A 27,380-nucleotide genomic window follows, 5' to 3' on the forward strand; every position below is an offset into this window, starting at 1 on the left:
GGTAAAAACCGTTTAAAAATGATAAATTCCTTTCAAACAGCAACCACGAAAATTTGAATTAAGGAGATAACCATTGGAATTCAAAATTTGCATAATTGTCTATTCATCTTTACGCAGCAATGTCGGGCAATTTCTCGCTATCCACTATCATCAGGTAAGTACGCTTTGTCTATCTTGATCATCTAAAATGCTCATAAATCAAATAGACGTATGTGCGAAATCTGATTAAAATGCTTAAATTCTCGAAATCTGCATCTTTTTCGCTTGTAAAACATTGTGCAAAGCAGTCAAAATTTAGAATCTGCCCCTAAGATTTAACCAAAAATTGCATTTTCAAGCTTAGGAGAATTTTTCGAGCTTTGTCCCTGTTGAAAATAAATCCAAAATGCTTAAATACAAATTCGCGATCAAAAGCTTCATGAATACTCTGGTTTAAAATCAATCAAGCTTTCAGCTAGAAATGTCACTCCGTTTCCAATCTAGATTTTGAACTAATCCTTGAATGCTGGAGTATTCTCTAGTCTAACCCGCCTTACTTCTTTTGTATCGCCTTGTAATCCGTGTCTGGCTATGCAGGATAAATGTCTAAATCGGCGGTAGAATCATCAAAGATGCTCGCTGCAGCCGAGACATTGCGAGCACCCAAATTAGATATCCCACGCAAAGTTGAAAGGATGAAGTATTAGTATCAAAGAGGAGGATTGAGGGAGTAAAAACTGCAGAGCGTCTAGGACAATATCGGTGATACCGACCTAGGCCATATTGACATTTAGGACTTCAGGAATCGGGTCTTCTCCCCTAACTCATATGGCATGCCTAGACAGATGGTGGAAAGTGGCATCGCCTAGGCGGTGGGATTTCCTCCAGCAGTACAGAACTATGAGTTAGTGGTAGAGGCTGCCCGACATTATCAACCAAATTCCAGATTGGTGCTCCTCGAGAACATGACCATCGCCAACTTCACTCCTGAGGCCATTGGTGATGCGTTCGACATTCCCTTCCCAAACAAACCCACAGCCACGATTATAGATGAAGCACGGGGGGAAAATGATATGAATCCGGCCCGATGCAAAGCACTGATCAACGAAGAGTGGTTCAAGGAGAGAAGGCTTCCGAGCGCCAGGATTGTGAAAAAGACCCCCAGAAGTGATTTTCATAATGGGCATGGGGATATGGTCACATTACTCAGCCGAGTTATTGGACTTCCTAAATCCAACTACATTGAAGAGTGGATGTTTTATTTTACAGAGCAAGTCTTCACTGGGAAGTCTAAGTTTGGAAGGCCCAAATCATAAGCGAAACAAAGAAATACTTCACTATGACCTCTTATTTGGTCTACATGTTCGCCAAGAACCAGCCGCTGCCAGATAATGAAACGTGAAATCGGGAATGGACCTAGTCAGGTAAAGGTCTATGATTGTTACCCACAGCTACATTACCAAGATATAGCTCAGAGAGAAAAAAGAAGCCCAGCTTATGCAATTGGCCAATATGAGCGCGTCAATAATGCCTTCACAATGCGCCTGGTCAAACTAATGCAGGGAGGATTACACATAAGGCTCTCAGAGCAAGCTACTATTCTAGTACAGAGATACGGGCCCTGGTTCATCCAGTTCCCAAGGTTCTCCTATATCCGAATAGCGAGCTTTGATGGTGCCCCTCTCCGACTTCCACGGTACCCAACCGACAAAGTAGTTCTTATGGAGGTCGCAAGGCAGTCACGTCCGGCCGGCATCTTACTCAGAGAAAGCAAGCAGGCTGGATTCGCGTTCCCCATGATCATAGGCAACCAGGATGTCCACCTGAAGACCCCCACCCTAGCAGAGGAATCCCTCGCAGAGCTGGCCTCTTATGGCCTACAGGACCATTTTCCGAGAAAATATTTTGATCACGATAATCTGGTGAAGAGGGCCTATGGCAGGCGGTACAGAGCAAAGGAATCAATTGAAGACTATTGGAAAAATTGCTCTGATGACTATGAAGTCCGGAGACGTGAATATTCTAGGCTGAGTGTGCAGCAAATGCGGCTCTTTGAATACCGCCGGGTCCCAAATCAACTCACGGATTCAAGGAATTGCCTTCAAGTCCGAGAATTTGAGGCAGTAAGGCATCTTTTGCCAGGTGTTGATTGGTCACAGGACCTAATCACTGATTTTGAGGCAGTCATGGCAGCCCCAACAAGATACACAGACCAATGGTTACATTAGCAGATTGAGAGGCTAATTCATGAGGGAGTCCAGTTCACTTACCACCGAATGGGCAACCTCGATTCTCAGTCTTCCGAAGATAAAGGAACATCCAGTGCACCCAGAGAAGAAATTGAGAAACCTGCAAAGAGAAAGAAGGCTAAGGCTTGCAGAGGGACTCGGACGTCCAAGAGAACGAGAAGGGAAAAGATTCCTATAAGGAGACCAGAGGTCACTTCATCGTCAAAGCACCCCAGTTCGTCCGACGATGTAGTGGAATTAGATTATATACTTGCTCCGCCTTCTCAAAGTGACATTGATGCATTTGGAACTGATGATTCTCCTGCACCCGGCATGTTAGAAGCTGAGCTAAGGGCCATTGAATCGACCCAACCGAATAACCTAATAGAGGAACGAGAGATTCCATCCATTCAAGGGATCGAAGTGCATGAACCCACCCAACAAAGCCGCCATGAATTGCTGCTCCACAATACGGCCAAAGATGACTCTACTGTCGAAGGAGAACAAAGGATAGAGGAGACTCGCAAGCTCGCAAAGACCGAAGAACAACCATCACGTGAAGATACCAGACAACTGTTCAGTGAAATGGGAGAAAGTTCAGCTGCAAGTAAGGAACTTGGCACCTCCCCCACCTCTCCGATAACAGAACAGCTGCAAATCTGTGACGAGTCGACTGAAAACCTCAAAGAACAGAATGCAGAGTTAACCACATCATCAGCCCAAACAGTGCCTCAAGAATGGTTGATTGCCAGAGCCCAGTGCAAGGCCGCCACCAAACCGCCTATTGATCTAGAGGACATTTTCTCGCGCATAGACCAAGCTAAAGCTAAGGGGAAGAAAAAGCCTAGGGCATATTCTAGAATGACTAAGGATGATCAAAGGAACCGCACCCTTCACATTGCCACCCCGCCTACAGATAAGCCAGCAGATCAGATCACACTGGCAAATTATAGCATCACAACTGTCCCCATTGGACGAGCCACTAAGGAGCAAGAAAAAGAAGAATTCAAGGATTCAGTGCAAAACATACTTAGGCAACTTGAAGAGATAACAGCTGAGAAGGATATGTATCGGGCCTGTGCTGAACAGGCCGAAGGGTACATCGATCAACTCCTGAGACCATTACACAATGCCTCCGAATCCCACATTCCCCCGACAGCATTGGCAAAGAAGACCACAACAGAATTTGAAGGAGTACGAGACACCGCAAGGGCCGTCAAGGAATGGATACAAGGCATCAGAAAAAGGGGAGAACGAATCCTTGAGGAAGTGAAGGAAATGGCTCGCCACCGAGAAACCACTTTGGTTAAGTTATTAGAGGTAAAGAGGGAATCCCTCCACATCCAGGAAGCGGTTGCCACTACTCTTCCCCTCATGAACGCTCTTTTCTGGACCCATGCACAGATTCCTACATTACCCACCATCCTAGATCCTCATAACATCAGCACTCTTAAGGAATGGTACTGGACTATCAACATGAAGAATGATGCGAAGGAAATCATCGATAGAGAACACAATGCATGCGAGGTAATTTTGAAAACCATGCAGGAAATTGGCAAGATAATCCTTCGATCAATGGTTTCGGGATGGGTAAATGACCAATCCGATGAAGTGATACCGCCAGACAAGGAGGAAAGATTGGGAACAAATAAGATCACTTATTCCATTAAGGACCTAGGCTTCACAGGTCAATTCCACTCGGACATGTGCTTTGAGCGTAATCATTCCAGTTGGCAAGATGGTCTTAAGCAGGTAGACCAATACCTCTAAGGCATGCAATATAAAATTCGCCATCCTCCTATGCCTCCATTCAGTCTGCTTTTCAAATTATGCATCAGGTTCCAGGAGTATGTTCGTGAGGAACGTGCAGCAGGTCATGATCTATGGCAGGAATATTTGCACGATGAATATGAATTTCTAGAAAAGGAGTCTGGGGCTGGAAAAGAAAAAATGATTTCTTAAAAGTGCTTTTTATCTCTAAAATTTTGAAAAGTGCACTTTTGGCCAAAAGGGCCATATTTGACTTTCAAGTCAACTAAAATGTAGAACTTTATGAATGCACCTTTTTGGGTAATTTTGGGATAAGTTTTAATTATCCTTTTTGGGTAGTTATTACTCATTTTGGGGTGGTTGTTGATATTTGCCTCCCATTTATGGGTATGGGCAGCCATGCTTTATGGATGAATCTGGGCCACTTGTTTAGATTAGATCTGGGCCATTCATCCAATTTTGGAGCCTATTTAAAGGGGACTGGTTTCCCTCATTTTGTAAGAAGTTCTTGGATTGTTGCAAAGGCTCTAGCGAAATTTACAGGAATTAATGCAAAGATTAAGACTGTTTTCAAGTTTCCTTGTGAGTGCATGGTCTCCTTCTTCACTTAATTTAGAAATCTTTCGTTATGTCTTTCATCTTTCTATAGCATTTTCAAGCAAACATATGATAGAATCCTCGCAATTCATATCATTGGGGAATGGCTGATTGCCTTTCTCTATGCATGGTTAATCTGAACCTTTTATATGCTTAAGTTCGGCTATTGAATACTCACTATGAATGTAAAAGTTTTGATGTTGTACTTGATAACATGAAAAATCTTATTTTCCTTTGAAGATTGCACTAGATTTATGCAAACACTGTGCTTGAGTAGCTGGTAATGCTTAGTCTTGTTATTTGGAGGCATCCGTCTATTTGATGAAACTGCTATATTAGTTAAAATTTTACATTTCATGTATCTCTCTCTCCCTATCCTTCCCTCCTTTTTCCCCTCTTTTATCAAGAGAATCCACAGTCCCATCGAAAACAGTATCAATTCAACCGAAGTCATTTGGTAAGAAAGATCATAAAAGTTCCAGGGAACTTATCTATAAATTGTCTATCTCAACGTAAGTCCCCCTTGTGTTTTCAGCATAAACACATCAAACCACTGAGAAATCCCGCAATCAAGACCTGACAAAAGAAACCTTGAGGTTGTCCCCTTTGATCAAATATAAAAAAATAGCATTAGGGACTTCCTTATCTCAAGAGAGGATAGGATACTCAGCTGGTTATTCTATTCTATGTTGGCCGTATGGAGTTTGCAACAATGCGATTTCAGACACTTCAACAAGTAGCAAGATAATATCTCCATAATCTTCTTTAAAATCTATACGAAGAAGTTCCTTTGGCATCTTTTTGTAGCTAGGCCTTGGTTTCTCTAACCATAGTTTGTTGATAGTTGTTGCACAAGGTTCAAATTGTGCTTCATAAAGCCTTGTAGTTTCTTCTTTGGTTTTGAACATGGTTGCATGGTAGTTAGAAATCCCAAATGCTTCTTTGATAGCAACTTCTTTCAAGTATGCCAATACTCTCCCATCAAGTGCAATAATATGTGGTTCTTGGGCATTGTAGTGTATGGCACATTCTACATAGCCAAGGTTGGTGTCTCCAACCTTCTTCCATTTCAAAATGATTTTGGATTCTGGCTGCGCTGCCTTGCTGGCAAACTTCATTTGAACTTTCCTTGAAAGTCCTCCTTGAGTAGTCATCTATTGCCTGAAAAAGACAACGAAATTAAATTAATACCACTTTCAACATGTGAATTCTAAGTCTAATGAGATTTTATTCTTGATTTCGAACTTCATTGTCTTAACTTTTCACTTTCAACCTGTCATAAATTTGGAATTCTGTGAAAAATCAGACTACATATGAAAAGAATATGCTCAACACTTAGTAAAATTTGTGAAAATTAACCTCTGAAACAAAAAAACAATGAAAAAAAAATCAGTCCATAGCTCAAATTTTGGACTGAAAATTATACTTTTAACTCCAAAAGTCGATGGAAAATCTGTCTTCACTTCTGAAAGAAGATGAAATCCTTAAAGAAATTGATTAATTATTTCACAAAACTCAGAAATTCACTTCTTGTTGCTCTTCAAATGCCTTCTTTCCTCTTGAAATCTGAGAGAGAGCTCTTCAATTTTGAACTTTAGAAGGAGTGAAAGTGAAATGAAATGTAGAATTGAATATAAAGCTATAAGAAGTTTGAGCTTCTTTGGCATCTTTTCGTTTTTTATAGATTCAATGAACCTAGTCCCTTTCACATATCTTCTTCCTTGTTTTTCTCACCTAAAGATGGCGACTATATCCTTCTAAAAGATTCCAAAGAATATTCTTTCCTTCTTCCTTGGCAAAATTTCATACTTAGCCCTTTATTCTTCTATCTTGATGATGTGTTGGCAAAGAATCTTCCCTGCATTTTCTCTTCTTAAGTGAACTTCACCTTGGATTTCACACTTAGCCAAACTTTTCACTTATCCTCCTAGGGCCTACTTGGCCATTGGTTAGGATTATTTTTCTCATGCCTTGGCGGACTTTAGCATGTTTCAAGACATTTTCTCAAGTGATGGGCAAACTTTGCCGTGTCTTGAGACATTTTCTCACCTTGAGATGGCGGACTTCAGCTTGGTCTAGGATTTTTTAACCTTTGCTAGAGCGGACTTTATCATGTTTCCAGACATTTTACCAAAGGCTTGGGTGGACTTTACCATGGTTCAAGACATTTTACAAAAGGCATGGGCGGACTTTGCCTTGGATTAAGATTTTTCATCTAAGATGGGCAGACTTTGCCTTGGATTAAGATTTTTCATCTAAGATGGGCGGACTTTGCATGAGTATAAGATTTTTTATGCTTTGAGAAGGGTGGACTTCATCATGCTTCAAGACATTTTATCTTTGCCATGAACAGTTAGTAAAATTTCTTGCTCATCACCTTGTTTGTCTAGAACCTTTTGGATCAACGCCTTGTCACGAGAATTTTCTTGATTTTTCACCTTGAAGATACAAACTTTTCATTTTAAAAACAAGAACCTCATTGTCTTGACCTGAATGATCTAATCCCAGGTCAACTTTCCAAAAAGCAAGCAAAAAAGTTGCTTCCTCGATTGGTCCCAAAGTGCCAAAAATGAAAAAGCAAAATCCCACAAAAATAGGACATTGTCAGAATTGACCTCAAGCAATTGCATTTTTTGTCCTTTGGCTTGCCTTAGCACTTATGAGATGTCAAAATGCCCATTTCATCATGATTGGTCCAATTGACCTGGGGACTTTAGAAAATCTCTTTGAAATCACTAATTGTAGAATCGCGAAGATTGGCGACTCAAAACACTACCCTAAAAAAAGCAAAGAAACCAGGGGTCCTGTTGTGACGAATTCACACATTGCCCCATTGCAAATGAGAACCCCCACTTTTTTACTTCCTAGGATAGTGGTAGTCTTTTGCTATTAGCCTTTGCGTTAAAGAAGTGTAGTTGGTCAAGAGCTAATGAAGTCAACTCTCTCTCTCTCTCTCTCTCTCTCTCTCTCTCTCTCTTAATTAAGTGAGGTCAATAAGTTTTCAAGGCTTTCAAACTGAATGATTTCCATCTATTACTTGCAGAACTATGGATGAAATGCTAAATTTGGCTAAGGCATAAAAATTTCCTTTGATTACCTAGATCTGCAACCAAGACATAATCACTTCCACTTCTCCCAGCATTGCCAGTGGTTGCCCAAACTCGAGCACTTCCATTTCCATTCCTCACCATTGCCCTCACCATTTCACCCTTCCTTCCTTTCATCTTTAGTTCCTTCCTTCCAGCCTCTACACACCTACCTTCCTTCCTAACATCCTACCTTCCCACTTCCCCTTCCTACCTTTACCTTCACCCCCACTACCACTTCCATCTCCCTTACCTTTCATCTCCTTCCACTTCCTCTACCTCCCTACCTTCCTATATACCATATCCCTCAATCTTCTTTCATCACCTTCCCTTCTACCCTTCTACTTCACCCTCACCTTCGCCTACCTTCACGTATCCCTTATACCTCCTAATTACCATTTCCTTCACCCTCTAACCCATACCTCACAACCCCCTTTACCCCTTTCTCCCCTTAGCCTACCAATCCACTACCCTCACTCTTTTACCACCCTACCTCCTACCCTATCCTATCCTAAGCCACCTTCCTTGTTACCCTTCATAACCTAATCCTATCCTATCCTACACCCCTCCTAACCGTAACTCTCTCAACATATCCTAACCCACTTCACTACCCCTTATACCTCCTACATCCTTTATCCCTTATGACTCCCCACGGCAGCACTTATCCTAACCCCTCATACCTCTCCCTTCCTCACGTGGCACCTTTCCTTACCACCTCCCTCACAACACATCTTTTTTCACTTCCAACCCACAACACCTAACATTCCTCTCCCTCTCTACCACGTCATTGCTTGGGCCCACAAACTCTAAGGTGGAGATTTAAAAAGTTTTTTCAAGGCATTTGCTATGCCACCTCACAAGCCTTCTAATTTCCTTGCCTCCCTCCACTATCGTACCTTATGCTTGGGTCCCACCAAAACGTTGGAATGGAAGTAAAAGTTTTAAGGCATTTTTAAAACATCCACCTCACCATTTCCTTTGACTCCTAATATCCCTGGCACATGCCTAAGCCCCCTAAATCCACAATGAAACACAAGACAAGGTGTGGCACTAAGGGAATAAGGAAGCTGACCCTCGAAATAAAAGACGTCACTTAAACAAAACTGTTGGGGATTTAAATTCAAAATCAGATCATAAAAAGGGCATAAGTAAATGACAATACAAAGGTGCGAATTCATATTTAAATTGAGGTAATCAGATTTTAAGGAGAATTCAGGAGGTGCAGATCTAAGCGAATAATTTGGCAGACATGAATTATAATCTACATCAGATTTTGGAAACAAATTTATGCAGTCCTGATATGAATTCAAGCAGAGATTAATGCAATTTTGTGAAGAAGATCAAATTTAAGCCAATTCGGAGAAGGGAAGCAATTTGTGAGGACAAACAAGTTGTTCATATTCAAATCTGGGTGTTTTCCTCCCTAATTTTGTGCAGGTCCAGATCTGATATGTCATTTGTAGGTCTGAAAGTGATTTCCAAAGATTTTCAAGATTGTTTCAAAGTCCTGAAAGGGAAATGAAGGTTCATTTTTCTTAAAAAGCTTGGTAAAAAAAATAAGACAAATTAAAGCAGATTCAAAGCAAATTTGAGATCAGAGAATTAGTGAACTGTAGCAGGTCAGGTCTGACTCCTGTAAAGAAGGAAATTTCAATCAGATTTCAAGATGAGGTTTAGAAGTTTGTAAACAAATTCTTATCAGGAACAGACTTTAAAATCAGACCTGAATGAGGAAAGTCCAAATGGAAACATAAGGATCAGATTCAAGAAGCCCTAAGCTCAGTTCAGACGTAAGGAAAACAATTTAATTACGAAATGAAGGAGTTTCCACACAGCAAAGTGCATTTCAAGATTTGAATTATCATGTCCAGAACTCCTTGGTGTTATTTCCAGATGTTGAAGGGTTTCATGAAGTGAATCCCATGAATCATCTCACATTTCCTTAACCTAGGATATTTGTTCACAATTTTGATCTAAGTGTTTTCTTGGTCTTTCAGGTTTGGTATGAAGATGGAGGACTAGGAAATATGAGCATTCAAGGAAGCATGGAGGACCAATCACGTGGAGAAGTCAAGAAGATCAAATTCAAGATAAGAACTCACATTTCAAGACAACATCAAGCTTGAGATAGCATTCAAGGATTACTTTACATGGAGGAGAATACTACAACATGAAGTAAGCAAATGAACCACTAAACACTGCCTTTGTCTTGGTCCAATGAAATGATCAATATTTGATCAATCAAAATGACTTGAGCAAAGGAACACCTAGGAGCCAATTAGCTGGTGCAAATGAGGTATTGATACCCGCTCAAAGCAAAAATCATCAAATACAAACAAGACCAAGAATGCCGATTTGCTGGAGTCATACTTGTGCAAGTGAAGGGTCAAATACCGCCACACCAATCTTGGGCTAGGCAACAGTCAATTATGCAAACCAAGGGTTCTAAACCGACTTTGTACAAATGAAAGCAAAATTTGACTAAGTGTAGGGTCATTTTGTTTGACCCCTTGAATCCACGATCTAGCTTAGGCTCATTTCCATTGACCCTTGCAATCCACGATCAGGCTTGGCATCATTTCCTTTGCCAATCAAGATCCACAATCAGGCTTGGCATTATTTCATTTGACCATCTAGATCCACAATCTGGCTGAGGTTTTATTTTTCCATTGCCCTTTGAAGGATGTCCGATCAGCATGGGATGTGGTCCAAATCAAAATAGGAGGAGTCTTGATGAAGAGAAGCGCTGGGCTAATGAGCTGGAGATGATTTCCTTTGCTCCTCATAAACCCTGAAATTCTTTCTTTGCCTTCTCCAAACCCCGAATTTCCCTTTCCTTGCCTTCTTGAATCCCCAACCTTTCTTAGGATGACTTCCTTTGCCTTTGCCAATCCACAAAAATTCCCTTCCTTTGACCATGCCAATCCACGATAGGGATGAAAAGGTATTCGCACCAATATTAAGGGAGAGGCCCGCCAAAAGTAAAGATGAGGTTTGATCTTAAACTTTCGAGGCATTTAAACAATCAAGTCGGCCTATGAGTGAAAAGAAACACCCTATCATTAAAGACCTATAAAGAAGATGTTTTGATCATTCCATTTGATCAAAACATGAAGCGAGTCATCTCTTCTTATGCATTGATTTTAGTCAGACAGAGCAGCGATTTGCACCATTAAAAAGCAGCGATTTTGATCAAGGTAACGTAAATTCATCTTCAGTAGGCAGCGAATTCACTGATTAGCATCAGTCACTACCAATGATAGCCCATCAACAAAAAGTTAAAATCGTCAAAGTTAGAGCGAATTTTAGTATTCAACCTAGTGGAAAGATTTGGTGAAGATTATAGGAATGAGGAAGAAGGAACTCCATCACTTAGAGAGAGGAGGATCACTTCAGCAAAGAGGACTATGATCAGTACATTCATAGCATCAAAGGAAGTCAACACAATTGCTTCACCTCAAGCTAGGAAGCAGATAGTTTCAAAGAGTTAATCAAAGTTTGCTTAGCCATAGTGATGCTTCCTATCATCACCCCATTGAGAAAGCCTGAGATGCTGAATATCAAGAGATATTGCTTGAGGCATCAACACTTGCTTGTGATGAGGTATCAAGTCTACTAAGAAAACTGAGGTGGCATCCTTGTCATCACTAACCAATCAAAGGGTTCTACATCAGCATGTCCAGATGCAATGTACCTAACTCATCCATTGGAGGCACAAAATTCAAGATACCTAACCTCATATTTCATTGGTTCGCATTCAATATGGAACACATGTCAAATTAAATGTAATTTTCTCATTGGCTAGAGGGAGTTGTTGTAACAAACCCTAATTAGGGTGTTCATCTTGTAATCTCGGCCATTGATTGTGAATCAATCTGAGCCACTCATTGTAAAGAGCTATCTATAAAAGGCTCAAATCTTCTAATTTGTAAGGGTTCATAGCGGGATAATGTTAGAAAAATTGAAGAATAGAAAGATTAGAAGTTAGAAGATAGATTAGAGTAGGAGAAGAAGAAATTGTTGCTAAGACTTGTAAATGGATATACTCTTTTCATTGAAGATATAGTGAAATGTGTTGTTTTAACAAGTTACATGGTTTCTACTTCTCATTCATTTTCATGTTGACTAGATGAATGATAGAACTTTGTGCATGATCAATGGTGAAAGTCATATATCCATACCACTAGCAATTTGCTGATTGTAAGTTTGCCTTGTCTAGTCAACTGGAATCCTTAAATGAGCTTAACTTCAATTGCTATTCACACTTTGATATGCATTGTCTTGATGGTATCCTCATTGTTGATAGTGATTTGAATATCACGTGTTTACCTTAGGAGATCCCACTAAGCTTTGTGGAGTTGTTGCTTTGCATGTCAAAGCAAGGCTTAGTTGAGTTTCACCAAAGATTGTCCATCGTTTCTACATTCTTAGGATTAGATTAGAAACCCTAAACATTATGTCTTTTGCCCTTTTTTCATTTTCAAAGCAAGTAGTCAAATGATCAAGTTCGAGCAAACATCCAAACGTTCAACATTCAAGTATTCAACATAAGTCCCCTTGGATTACCATCAATCACATCAACCAATTGAGCAAACTACACGTCAAGAATTGATTATAAAAAACCTTGGAGTCATCTTGGTTGATTATTCAATTTAGCATCCAAGAAGATTTTGATCAAGAGGATAGAATACTTTTGGTATTTTATTCTGTGTTAGAGGTGCATAAAAACACATCAACAAGTCCCCATTTGCAATGGGGCGATGTGTGGAAAAAAAGTCACAACACTTCCTCATTTCAAACATCAAAATACCCCACGTAAGACGTACCAGAAATGAGGAAGCAAACGTACTGTCCAAGTGGGCAATAGGGTTAATGCTCAACAATGAAAAGGAGATTTTGGAGGGATCTCAAAGAGGTCTCCATTGAAGATGATGATGTACAGGTTGCAAGAGATTTGATGTGAGTTTAAATGGCACTGCAGGCGCTACGCTTCCCAATCTTCTCATAGCATGAGAAGTAATTAAAAGGAGATAGGTTGGTTTCATCGACATCTCATTGTAAATAGAAACTATTTCATAAGGCAGCGAGAAACGCATAGACATGCAGGCTGATTTCTCGGTGCAGACCACAAAGCAAATGATTTCGTTTTGGGGTCGAATTTTGGATGATAGGTTGCAAAATGTCTTCAAAATAGAAGACCCCATGTTCTTGCAGTTAGTGAAGATGATGCTGGCTGTAATGTCCCCTACTAGGATGCTGCCAATTCCCCAATAATCTATATCCATTACTTAATATTATCATGCCTTAAATTAATTCATTAAACTAGATGACCATATTTATTCACACTACAATTGATAGTGGCTATATTCAAGCCCCAATACTTCCTCCCTTCCTAATCCTCAACCCTAGATGGGGATTTACTTGTCTAGGGCATGCTGACACCACCTCCATAATTGTGCCCAGGTTTCAGGAACATTCGTCCAAACCACCTTTGGGGCTCCCCTAATTTGGGATGGCTTTACTCCGCCTCTCCCTATGGGGGGGAATAGAAGTGATTAAGCAATTGGGCTATGAATATGCCAATCTCTTTTGTTTTAAGACTATATATGTCCATCAATGGAAATTAATTAACCACTATAGATCTGATTAGTTCTGTTATATGTACAAAATAAGAAATAATTAACTGTTGTGCTGCAGTATTCAGATATAATATAATTGTAAACAAACAATTGGTTCATCAGTAAGACACAGCATACCAATCTGATGTCTCAGTAATAATCTGCCTGTGAACAAGTATTGTCCGCATAGAATCTGTTGAAATGTGGCAACTGATCAGCAAAGTACTGTACACTCAGCACGTATCCTCGCCAGAGTCCGGGGCCGGGCCGGGCCCTAGGTAGGGGTTCGGGGGCAACAGCCCCCGAGAAAAGCGGAGGTTCGGGAGCGGGAGCCCTCGACAAAAAAAAATTTGGGTATTTATTTTTTTTATGAAAACCAACATTGTAATAAAACCCTAAAAAGGCCAACTTTGTTTGTTGCCCTAAATACGCATGTTATAAGCGGTTGGGATGCTTAAGGCATTGTAAGGTTGATGTACTGTTTTTGCTAGATAATAAGAAAGATTGGACGACTGTGTATAGTGGACGTAACCCATTCTAGGTGAACCACGTTAAATCTCTGTGTTATCTGTGTCTTATTTTATTTCTTTATCTTTTGTATTTAAATCTACATATAATTGTTAGTTCATATTTGCTTCGGATCTGCTTGAAACCCTAACAATTGGTATCAGAGCGAGGTATTTTGTAAATTGGCAGGACTCTCAGATTTGAGTGGGAGCAATGGAGGATTCCAAATTCAAGGTCGAAAAGTTTAACAGGCAGAATTATCCGTTATGGAAAATGCAGATGGAGGATTACCTGTATCAAAAGGATTTGTGGCGGCCATTGGAAGGAAAGGCAAAGAAACCAACCACAATGTCAGATGAAGAGTGGGAAAATTTAGATAGAAAGGCACTGGGATCCATTCAATCGTGCCTTGTGCCGTCTGTAGCATTCAATACAACAGAAGCAAAAACGGCTGTAGATTTGATGGCAACATTGGCTAAGTTGTATGAGAAACCCTCGGCTTCGAATAAGGTATTTCTTATGAAGCGTTTGTTTAATTTGAAAATGAGTGAGGGAGGATCTGTAGCGGAGCACTTAAATGAATTTAATACAATTACCAGTCAATAGTCTTCGGTAAAAATTACCTTTGCAGAAGAGGTTAGGGCTCTCTTGATTTTATGTTCTTTGCGAGAAAGCTAGAATAGCTTGGTTCTGGCTGTAAGTAACTCTATCTCTGGTAAAAATACTTTGGTATTTGATGATATTGTTGGTGTTATCCTAAGCGAGGAAATGCAAAGGAAAAGCACAAGTGAGACTCCAACATCATCGGGTAGTGTTTTGAATGTGGAGAACAGAGAAAGATCAAAGGAAAGAGGAAAAGGCCCTAGGAATGAGAAGTCACGAGGGAAGTCAAAGAAAGGACGCTCTCAATCTAGAGGAAAGAAAGATTGCTGGTACTGTGAAAAGCCTGGTCATCTAAAGAAAGACTGTTGGTCTCGGAAAAACAAAGAAGGAGACAAAAATGAAAATGACAGTAAGGAAGCTAATATTGCAAGTAATACTTTACAAGATGCTTTAATCTTATGTTTGGATAATGTTAATGATTCCTGGGTGATAGAATTTGGGGCTTCATTTCATGCTACACCCCATAGAAAATATTTTCTAGATTATGTTCAAGGTGATTTTGGACAGGTGTATTTGGGTGATGATGAGCCCTGTCAAATTGTTGGAAAAGGAAAGATAAAGATAAAGTTGCAGAATGGTAATGACTGGTTTCTGCAGGAGGTAAGACATGTTCCTAATTTAAGAAGAAATTTAATTTATGTAGGGCAACTAGGTAGTGAAGGTTGCATAGTTACCTTCTCAAACAATATGTGGAAGGTCACTAAAGGATCATTAGTAGTAGCTAAAGGTGCGAAGGTAGGCACATTATATCTGTGTACTGGTAACACTTACTCTACCTTAGCTGCTACAGATAAAGTTACTGCGGCGACAACAACAATAGATGTTGCAAGAACAGATTCGATAATGTGGCACCATAGGCTTGGGCACATGAGTGAGAAAGGGATGAAAACCCTTCACTCCAAAAATCTATTGCCAGGACTAAAGAAGATTGATTTAGAGTTCTGTGAAAACTGTGTTTATGGTAAATAGAAAAGAGTCAGATTTCTCAAGGTTGGGAAAGAGAAGAAGAGTGAGAAGTTAGAGCTTGTACATTCAGATGTATGGGGACCGGCTCAGGTATCATCTCTTGGCGGCTCTTGTTATTATGTTATTTTTATTGATGACTCAACCAGAAAAACATGGGTATATTTCCTCAAACAAAAATCGGATGTTTTGGAAACTTTTAAGAAATGGAAAGCTTTGGTTGAGAATGAGACAAGAAAAAAGTTGAAGTGTCTCAGATCGGATAATGGAGGTGAGTATTGTAGCAAAGCATTTGAAGATTACTGCTCCTTAAATGGGATTTGAAAGCAGAAGACAATTCCAAGAACTCCACAGGAAAATGGTGTGTCAGAGAGAATGAATAGGACTATCATGGAACGCGCGAGGAGAATGAGATTGCATGCTGGATTGCCCTTACATTTTTGGGCAGATGTTGTACATACTGCTGTCTATTTGATAAATAGAGGACCTTCAACCCCTTTGGATGGTGGTATTCTAGAGGAGGCATGGACTGGTAAAAAGGTAAATTATTCTTTTCTAAAAACTTTTGATTGTGAAGCTTTTGTCCATGTTGATAAAGAAAACAAAACCAAGCTTGATGCTAAATCTCAGAAATGTACCTTAATTGGATATGGGATAGATGAATATGGCTATCGGTTATGGGATTTTGAAAATAAGAAAATAATTAGAAGTAGAGATGTTATATTCAATGAGAAGGTTATGTATAAAGAACAGATGCAGGAAAAGAAGCATGAACAAGACAAACAAGAATATGTGGTGTTGGATGAGATTGCTGAAAATGAAATGCCACAGGTACCTGATGCTCTGCAACAACAGATTGTCCCACAAACTCCTACAAGTGTTAGACGTTCTACGAGGACAAGTAGACGCCCTGAAAGATTTTCTCCTTCTTTGTATTCTATTTTATTAACGGATTCTGGTGAACTAGAAGAATATGAAGAAGCAATGCAGGTAGATGCCAAACAACAGTGGGAGCTAAGCATGAAAGAGGAGATGGACTCTGTGATGAAAAATAAGACTTGGGACTTAGTCCCTTTACCTGCAGAAAAAAAGCCTTGCCTAACAAATGGGTTTATCGGCTGAAGGAGAAGGAAGGAGGTCAAAAAAGATATAAGGCCAGACTTGTGGTAAAAGGTTTTGCACAGAAAAAAGATATAGATTATGATGAAATATTTTCTCCAGTTGTAATAATGACTTCAATTAGAACTGTACTTAGTCTTGTGGCTGGAGATGATTTACATCTTGAACAATTAGATGTCAAAACAGTTTTTCTCCATGGAGATTTGGAGGAGGAAATTTACATGTTGCAACCACAGGGATATGAGGTCAAAGGTAAGAAGAACTTGGTGTGCAGGTTGAAGAAAAGTTTGTATGGCCCAAAGCAAGCACCTCGACAATGGTATTTAAAATTTGGCAGTTTCGTGGCTGAACACGGTTATCATAGATGTCATTCTGATCATTGTGTATATTTAAGAGATTTGATAATGGCAGTTATATTATCCTGTTGCTTTATGTTGATGACATGCTTGTTGTTGGGTCTAACATGCAACATATAAATGATCTTAAACAGAAATTAGCTAGGTCATTTGCTATGAAGGATTTGGGTGCAGCTAAGCAAATTCTCGGTATGAGGATTACACGGGACAGGAAAAATAGAACCTTGAATTTGTCCCAAAGTGAGTATATAAAGAAGGTGTTGAAAAGATTTAACATGTAGGATGCAAAAGCAGTTAGTACACCTCTGGCTAGTCATTTCAAATTGACTAAGGAGATGTGCCCAAACGCAGAGGAAGAGGTTAATAAAATGTCTAACATGCCGTATTCATCAGTTGTTGGCAGTTTAATGTATGCAATGGTATGCACAAGGCCAGATATTGCACATGCAGTGGGAGTTGTGAGCAGGTCTATGAGTAATCCGGGTATGGAACATTGGAATGCTGTGAAATGGATTCTTCGGTATTTGAAAGGAACTACTAAGAAGGCATTATGTTTCAAAGGATCTAATCCTGCTCTAAGTGGATTTGTTGACTCTGATCTGGCGGGTGATATTGATTCACAGAGGAGTACTACAAGGTATGTTTTTACTATAGGGGTAACTGCAGTCAGTTGGATTTCTAGGCTGCAAAAGGTTGTTGCACTTTCAACCACTGAAGCTGAGTATGTTGCTGCTACAGAAGCCAGCAAGGAGATGATTTGGGGTCAATGTTTTATGGAGGAATTGGGTCAGACACAAGAGGATAGCCCATTGTATACTGATAGTCAGAGTGCCATTCATCTTGCGTAGAACTCTGCTTTTCATTCAAGGACAAAGCACATTCAACTCAGGTACCACTTCATCCGGGCTGTTTTGGAGGAGGGTCAATTACGGCTTGAGAAGATTCACACAAGTGAGAATCCTGCCGATATGTTCACGAAGGTAGTTCCACAAGAGAAGCTGATTTCTTCATCAGTTTCTATTGGTCTTCTTGATTGATAATTGTGGAATTTATACCAGTCGAGTCCTAGTGTTTTATTCAGCGAATGTTGCATGTACAATGGTGTCGTGTAGTATCAGTCTCCAAGTGGGAGATTGTTCGGTGTCGATCCTGATCAGTCTCCAAGTGGGAGATTGTTGAAATGTGGCGACTAATCAGCAAAGTACTGTACACTCAGCACGTATCCTCGCTGAGGTCCGGGGCCGGGCTGGGCCGGGCCCCAGGCAGGGGTTCGGGGGCGGTAGCCCTCGAGAAAAAAAAATTTGCGTATTTTTTTTTTATGAAAACCGACATTTTAATAAAACCCTAATAAGGCCGACTTTGTTTGTTGCCCTAAAAACGCATGTTATAAGCGGTTGGGATGCTTAAGGCATTGTAAGGTTGATGTATTGTTTTTGCTGGATAATAAGAAAGATTGGACAACTGTGTATGGTGGACGTAACCCATTCTGGATGAACCACGTTAAATCTCTGTGTTATCTGTGTCCTATTTTATTTCTTTATCTTTTGTATTTAAATCTGCATATAATTGTTAGTTCATATTTGCTTCGGATCTGCTTGAAACCCTAACAGAATCTGATCTGCCAATCCAAAATAATTATCCTCCAACGATCTATCCCTCCATCGATCGCTTCATGTTGTTCTTTTATACTCCGTCCTTGGGGGTGGAAGGTTGTGGCTTCCCTCAAGTTGGTGACCGCTTGGAAAGAGAAATGTACTTTCATGTATTGGAAACACATGTTAGGAATGCACATCATTTCACTTGCTAATTCGCTGCTTAGTATTAGTTAACAATGAATGGTTATCTCTTCAACCGGATCGGTCAGTAATTTAATCGAATTCTTGCATGAATCATTCCATCATACCTTTTTAATTTACCCTTAAATGCATCCTCGTAAACTATAATCAATCACTGCTTAGTGAATCGTTGACTTTGTTTATATTTGTTTTCCATGATAGATCGTAACTCTTCTTAGTAATCGCTGGTCTAGAATGCCGATTAGGAAAATCACGAAGCCTTGCATCAAGGTGATTTTCCTTTATGCTGTGTCTGCCCTTCTATGTTGAGATCGTGACACTAGGCGAGGAGTTTTTGAAGGCAGAATATAAGTACCACTCAAATATTGATATAGCGTCTCTCTTTCTGGCATGGTGCCTCAAGTTAGGGAACAAAGAAGAGGTGCACTGGCTGATGAATCAGTGTGTAATGGACGAATGGTGTTGGGGTGTTGAGGCTTTTGTTGCAATAGCCAGACCTAGCGAGGGCTTCGCTGCTCCAAGAGGCAATTGGCTTCACGTGGTGGAGTTCATTCCAGCGCTACACCCTTTTCTCATCCAGAGTGCAAATTTTGACAAGGAGGACCAAAGGACTGAAGCCCAAAATGGGTGGAACTTTATAAAAGACTATTTTCGAGAGATGGAAGCCAGGGAGAAGGATGGAGACGGAGTGGTGAGACAGGTCCAAAGGAAAAGTTCGAATTTCCAGAAACAAGACTACTAGGACTGGTGACAGCAGAAGAACAAGAAAAAATGTGGATAGATCCGTTTGCTAATTTGTAAGTATGGCCTATTTTGTTTATATATATTAATATTGTCTTATGGGTAGGTAGTTATACGATGTAAATTTTGGAGGTGGTTGAATTCTAGGATGCAGTGGTAGCCGAATGTTGTAAACTTGTTAATATACTGCCGATATAATTTTTTGTAGAATAGGAGTATAAAGCTGATGTATGAATCAAGCAATAGAAATACACATAGAACTATTTACCGATAAAAAAAAAAATACAAGAAAAATAACTAAATGTTGCATAGTATGAATGCAACAATGTTGATCCTCAATCCAAAGAAAGCCCGCACAGTGAAAATGGACCAATAAATACCCATAGCTCTATATAGCATATTTGTAAAATACTCTGAAAGTTTATTTCTAGCAGAATTAAGCCTTTGTTTCTCATCTCTATATAGCATATATGTAAAATCCATTCCTTGATTCTATCTTTATTCTCTGAAAATCACAGAAAGCAACACAAGTCAGAAAAAAGTGAACTGGGAAAAGATTTCACTGGTGACTGAATATGTGAAGGAAGGCCTCACTATCCAGAGTTTGGCACAGAGATTTTAATGAGCTGATAGAACTGCTGAAAATCATTGAATTTGAGGAACAAAGGCAGCAAAAGCGTAACAAATTAATTATTCATAATGACAGAGCACTCAATATCCTCAATTCCAGGCTTCATGGAATTGCCTTCTCAGACCCATACCAATCGAAGATTGTACATAAGATGTTCAAAGAATATAGGTTGGTGGGAAACGATCAGGAGGAATTCATTTTGACAAAATGATGTGTATTGCTATTTTTAGACTGTCTAAAAAAGAAATCAGCTTTATTTATGGTGAAAATATGCTATTTCGCATGGAAGATATTTTTGAGTTTAGATATTTCTACAACGAGCTGATTTCAACATAGCTTATTTTAGAAGACGAGCTTGTATCTAAACTATTTTTCATTTCCATGTAATTTTCATTTTTAAAGTAATTTTACTTTTAGAAGACATACAATTATGAAAAGTGAAACTTTGAAACCCTAAAAATATAGGTATTATAGTTGAGACAAAGTAATGGTAAATCTTTCTACCCTTTATGGATAAGTTTATTGCTCGAGCTCTCTTTGTGTGTGTGATGAGATTGTTCTTGTTTTGTGTGAAAGGTTTTTAACTTTTATTTATTAAATGAATGATTACCAATAATTTCAAGTTTTGTTCTGTGATTGTTGTTAATTCAGGTGCTTGTAACTTTGTATACACCACTTGTTTAATTTAAGATAATTCCTGTTGTGTGTAACCAAAATCTTCAATGCAGCTCGTGTGCACTTACTTCTTGGTGTCTGTCTTTTAGCCAGAAATCGTGTTTGATTGTGTTATAATAGGTTAATTGTTTGTAGGGTCATAAAAGATACAAAATCTCTCATACGTGTGCAGAATAACCATTCGATTTTGTTTCCATACCTGAAAAGAATAAATAGATGTGATAGATTAGTTGATTTTCTTCTACATATTGAAAACTCTCCAAAGGAAAAGAAAAAACTTTGTACATGTTATGCTAACTGTAAGTTTGTCCATAAACTAGTGTTCTAGGACTATAGTTGACTTTATATTTTTACAAGAGAGCTAACCCTTCCAATTCAAATTCTGCCTACATTGTGTTTCATTTTGAGTTGTCCTAGAAAGGACAACTTAAAAGTAACAATTTACAAAAAGACTTTCCAAAGAGATTCTTTTTAAATGGAAAGAAATATAATGAACATATTTTATACATTTCCTAAGAAGTTCAAACAACTTTATTATGTCTAAAACATTAAATAATACATACTTTACCACCAAATCCAACAAATTATAGTTGACAAGTTTCCTTTAGTTAGGATTTGCCTTTGAATTTTAAATTACTAGCATCTACGAAAGGGTAAAAACCTCTGCAAAGTTCCGCTGATCTGCAGTCAGGCGTTTAGTTGATAGCTCTTTCAAAGTACGATGCAGAACCATGTACACTCTCTGAGTAGTAAGGATATCGGATGATTGAAGTTGTTGTATGAGAATAGAAAACAGCTCAGGCCTGTGAAAGAAAATGTGCGCATTAGATTTCAATAAGGACATTATACTAAGAAGTCCTTAAACAAATCTATAACTTACTGTAGAAATCTACAATAAAGATATTTAGAAAACTGTCTTACATTTGAAACCAAGAGTCACACTCTTCGATGCCAACCAAGTAATTTTCAGATAGAATAACATGAAATAATTGTCTTGCATGTATGATAGAACACGTCATAGAAATATTATCATCACAAAAATAAAATAACCTAAAAGAAATGCAGCATATGGTACACCATGTTTCAAATGGTATGATAATAATCTGGGAAAAACTTCTTCCATGTTTTAAGGATTCATATAAATTCTAATACAAGCATGTTGCAAGTAATACCCCTTATATATGTCCTATATTACATACTAATAATCAATTTATAAAATCTATCAACAGAAAAAGTCAATGCATAAATCAAAAAAGCTGCATCTGTCAGATTCTTGTTATTTCAAAATTCTTAGTTTAATTCAGTATTGTATAAGATTTAGAAAGCCAAGAAATTGCATATATCAGTTTTGGGTACGCCCTGTGTACGTCCAGGCAGTACACTAGGTGTATTCAAGGACAAACCTGCACCAGACCAATACAAGGACCAACTACACACATGAACCTGGGCAAAAATAGGAGCCAGTAACACAGTATTTAACCTAATAGCAACCCATAATAGGTCTTTATATTTCAATGCACAATTCACCAACACAGATATGTTTTCTTTTCCTTCATGATGTTCCCAATTTCTAAGCTATTTAAGTAATAATCTAAGTGATGCAGTCTATGCAAATGGGTCCAATCAAGGACTAGCATCCTACAAATTTCCTCACAATCATAAATGCCATACAGAAGCCAAATTATTACTGTTTTATTAATTTAAAAACAATCTCTGACCTTACAGGCTACAATAGGCTGAAAGAAGTCTAGCTCGATACCTGCAAATAATCACACATGCCTTGCCAATATAGTTTAAAACAATAAAACAACCCAACACCACACATGTGCCCAAGTCCTACATGCAAACATGATCCAACCCTATAGTCCTCCTCCCAGATCTATGCACAAACCTCTACTTCCAGGCCCCTTCAATGGCCACATACTAGACTATGACCCACGAGCTCTAAATCCTTCCTTGGCATAGTCTCTCTCCTTTCCACTACTCACTTCCTCTCTTTTTGAGCAAATGATTTTTCCCTCATTCTATATTCATTGCTCTGTACAGGGAAAGTTGATACTTTTTTTTTTTCTCCCAGTCACACACAAGCATAAGCTTATGAAATGTATGAACAAGCATATGTTGAAGAGGTGACCTAGGCAGATGCTAAAAAAGTCACACAAGTGTAAGCTTATGAAATGTACACCACAAGCCTATGTTGATGAGGTGACCCAGGCACATGCTAACAAAGTCAAACGATGATAAAGCAAATGAATTACCTTACTGCAAAAGTTAACTCAAAATACTAGAGAAGATGCAACTATGTTTTCTTTGCTACTGAATTAAGCTAGAATGTTATTTCACCTTTAAACTCATCTGAGCATGGCCAAAACCTACACACAAAGCCAAAATACTCTGAGCCACCCTTATTTTGTTTTTCACTGATACAGGATTGCTTATGGACCCAAATGCTCCTGCATCAAACAAATCAAGTAAGAAATGTTGTGAGTATGGTACTCACAAAGTAGAGCTAAGTTACACAATTTATCAGTTCTTTTCTGCTGACTTGTTTCTCTTCAACTCTATAAGCTGAGCTTGTTGGGCTAGATGGGATTGAAATCTGAATCTTTGGTCTTTAAGTTTCACCCATAATTTTTGAGGCACATATTGATTTCAACAACGAGAGTACATTGGACTGCCATTTGAGTTTCCTAACATATGATCAGAATTCAGTTATGTTTCATCTTAGACAATTCTGTAGTAAGCGCCCCATGAGAAATAAAAAGTTCAATGAATTCATTATGCCATTCCCTTTCAACAAACTACTAAATACATCAGGCCTCTTGCTAAACCAAGTAAGTATGGGCACTATCTGTTGGTATTTTGGTATGGTTTTGTTATTGATGTCAACACCTACTAAACACTTATCAACTCTGGCACTTTGGAGAATCAGCAACATTCACCGGCAAGCAAGTGACTCATACATAGTCACTAGTATCTGGTACACCGGCAAGATATAATGATCACCGGCACTTGGAATGATATGGAAAACACTTGGTAATGTCAAAGACATTGTTTGGACATCTTGTCCTGGAGTTTTGTTCATTGGTATATTCATATTCGCATATTTGTTGTTACCGGCAAATAGGTCCAGAGTTACACCGGCAGGTTTATCTTTTCCAGATCAGCATGGCACACTATGGAGATAATTAATTATTGTTGTAAATGCATTAAGCCGACATGTTCAATCGGTTATTGCATCGGATATTGTATTGTTTGTAAAATGTTTTTATTGTAATATCTTGTAGAGCCAACCTACTAAGATTGGTCTTAGGTTATGATATAAATGTAAGATCTTATTTGTAAGATCAAGTGTGGAATGCGAAAAAGGATTGTGTGAAGGTATATGCGAAAATAAACAGAGCTATACACGCAGACATCATTTGAAGATTGAAGGAGGGTTTTTGTGAAGACAATCAGAACTACACCGGTACTGAATCCAACATATGAAGATACTATTTTGTGCAATACATTCTTATTGGATTTAACCATCCAACTGTAGTTAGTGTAACTCCCATTTTGTGATTGAGCAGTGAGCTCTAGGCGCTTGGCCTTTCTGCATGTGCAGACCCCATTTATGTACACTTACTATCTGCAGTAGTATCATCTGATTGTGGGTAAGGTTTCTCACCGTGGTTTTTCCCCTTACAGGGTTTCCACGTACAAATATTGGTGTTGTGTTGTGGATGACTTTGTGTTTATGTTTTATGCACTAATCCTTACTGGTATAGCAATTCACTGTTAAAACTGTCTACCGGCATAGTGAACTGGTTTACTGGTATTACGCATTAAGTTGGTTAAGTTTACTGGTATTACTGGTTTACTGGTATTAGACAACCGATTCACCCCCCCCCCAAATCTCAGTTGTCTTTGGGACCTAACAATTGGTATCAGAGCTTAGTCCTCTTTTGCAAAAGTTTAATAGCTTGAGGACATCCAATATCTACTAATTATTTCAGGAAGGACAGTCCTAAACATGATGGAACCAACTATGGCATACGGAAGATCAGAATGGAGAGACATCTAAATTGCATTGGAAAAGACATCTGGGATGTTACAAAGAATGGTTATACTGCTGCTGTACAAGGTCAGCCTAGTCCAGCTAACTTGACTAAAGATGAGGAAAATGATTGCAAAGCAAGAGAAGCACTTTTGAGCGCATTATCAGATCAACAAATCATGGGACTATCAGATAGGTCTACTGCTAAAGCTATTTGGGATCATTTGGAAACACTGAATAAAGGAGATTCCACAGTCAAAATTGCAAAACTTGAAAGCTTCCGGGTCAGGTATGAACATCTGAAAATGGAAGAAGATGAAAAGATTTATGCTTTTATGGAAAGAGTAAATGAAATTGTTTTGGGATTAAATGTTGTGGAGGAACCTTAAGTGAGGATGAAATTGTTTCAAAAGTTTTGAGAGGATTGCCACCGGCATATAAAATGAAAGTCACTGCTATAAATGAGTTAAGAACAATGCCTAATACATCAGTTACTAGGGATACATTAATTGGGAAACTTTCAACTTTTGAAATTGAAGAATTTGGTCTTGTTGCTACTATAAAGACAGATTTGGCCTTTAAAGCATCAACATCATCTGCTCCATCATTTGACAAATCTGATTGGAAAGCCTTTTATGCAAGAGAACTTGAAGAAAGCAGAAAAAAAAATGAAGAACTTGAAGCACTATTTGCAAGGAAAATGCCTAAAGGTCCAGTTGGAAGTAAGTATGAAGGTAAAGCACCCTTTAAATGTTTTAACTGCAATAAGATTGGTCATATGGCTTCAAGATGCCCTGATAGACATGTTAGACTAAGAGAAGAAGTTAGAAAAACATACAAGCCTAACCCTGAATACCAGAGATACAGATTTAAAAAGAATAAAGACAAACCTTGTTACATTGCTGATAAAGGTGTGACTGATGATTCTGATGAGGATCCAACAAACAATGGATGGGTTTTTGTTGCTATAACAGAAGATCAACCGGCACCTACTGCTCAACCGGTAGTACAGGCCTTGGCAGCTAAAGTTGAAGTAAAGGATGAATGGATCATTGATTCAGGATGCTCACATCACATGACAGGAGACAAAGGTAAATTCTTGAACTTTCAAGAATACAATGGAGGCTTAGTGAGATTTGGAGATGACAAAGCTTGTTCAATCAAAGGTAAGGGTACAATATCTCTTGATGGTAAGCACAACACTGACAATGTTTACTATGTTGAAGGATTAAAGCATAATCTTTTGAGTGTTGGTCAATTAGTTGAGAAAGGATTTCGGTTACAATTCAAAAATGAAAAATGAAAAATCATGAATAGAACTGGTTTGGAAATAGCAACCGGTAATCAGACTAGAGGTAATATCTTTCATTTGAATAACAATGAAAGACATGCTTAATTAGACATATAGATGAAAGTTGGTTATGACATAAGAGACTCTGTCATGTAAACTTTGATTGCATGGTGAAGATTAATACTACTAAGGCAGTTAGAGATTTACCTAAAATTGTCAAACCTCAGAATACAGTATGTAAGGAATTTGAAAAACAAGTTAGAGCTAGTTTCAAAAGTATTCCAGAAAAATCAAATAATGCTCTTGATTTGATTCACACTGATTTATGTGGTCCAGCTAGAACCAAAAGCTTACAAGGTGATAGATATTTCATGCTAATCATTGATGACTATTCTAGAATGTGTTGGGTTACTTTTCTCAGAGAAAAGTCAGAAGCACTTGGAAAGTTCAAACTGTTCAAAGCAATGGTAGAAAATGAAACCGATAAGAAAATCAAATGTTTAAGATCAGATCAAGGAGGAGAATTTACATCTAAGGAATTTAATACATTTTGTGAAGTGAATGGAATCAAAAGACAACTATCAGCACCTCGGACACCACAACAGAATGGAGTTGTTGAAAGGAAAAACAGAACTATCTTGGATGCAGCAAGAAGTATGTTATCAGAAGCAAACCTACCACGTGTATATTGGAGAGAAGCAGTCAGTACAGCGGTCTATACATTCAACAAAGTTCACATCAAAGGTGAAACCGATAAGACCCCTCATGAATTATGGTTTGGTAATACTCCTACTCTTAAGTATTTCAGAATTTTTGGAAGTAAACGTTATATCAGAAGAGATGAGTATATTGGCAAATTTGATCCTAGAAGTGATGAAGGAATATTTCTTGGTTATTCATCTAAGAGCAAGGCATATAGATGTTTTAACAAAAGATTGCAGAAAATTGTTGAAAGTACAAATGTAAAAATTGATGAACAATTCAGAGGAACTTCAAGATATATAGACTCTGAACCGGCAATAGAAATTTTAACAAATGAACCTACACTAAATCCACCGGTACAGAATGAATATCCAATTACCCCGGTATCATCTGAGGATTCCACAGTAATTGAGGAACAACAGCAAACAAAGACACCCCAGTATGTAAGACTGAATCATTCTGAAGATCAGATAATTGGAAATAAGTTTAAAGGAGTTATGACAAGAGGAAGATTGGCAAATGAAGAGGTATGTCTTATTTCTCAAATTGAACCATCATCTGTTAATGAGACATGTGAAGATAAATTTTGGATTAAAGCTATGGAAGAAGAATTAGAACA

At 38.6% G+C, this 27,380-nt stretch overlaps 1 protein-coding gene across 9 annotated transcripts in view; it reads right to left on the reverse strand.

Annotated features, from left to right (window-relative positions):
• The window catches only part of LOC131036604 (uncharacterized), a 263,434-nt gene that overhangs the window by 165,342 nt on the left and 70,712 nt on the right, over window positions 1-27,380 (reverse strand). For 8 of the 9 annotated variants that reach the window (XM_057968520.2, XM_057968515.2, XM_057968518.2 and 5 more), the window contains one exon: window positions 21,391-21,532. In XM_057968520.2, the coding sequence (XP_057824503.2) occupies window positions 21,391-21,532 (142 nt within the window). Of the gene's footprint in view, window positions 1-20,797; window positions 20,927-21,390; window positions 21,533-27,380 lie in introns of those variants that run through there. The other variant, XM_057968523.2, reaches the window with a different exon arrangement.

The sequence above is a fragment of the Cryptomeria japonica genome, chromosome 1, assembly GCF_030272615.1.
Source record: "Cryptomeria japonica chromosome 1, Sugi_1.0, whole genome shotgun sequence".
In the NCBI taxonomy this organism is placed as follows: domain Eukaryota; kingdom Viridiplantae; phylum Streptophyta; class Pinopsida; order Cupressales; family Cupressaceae; genus Cryptomeria; species Cryptomeria japonica.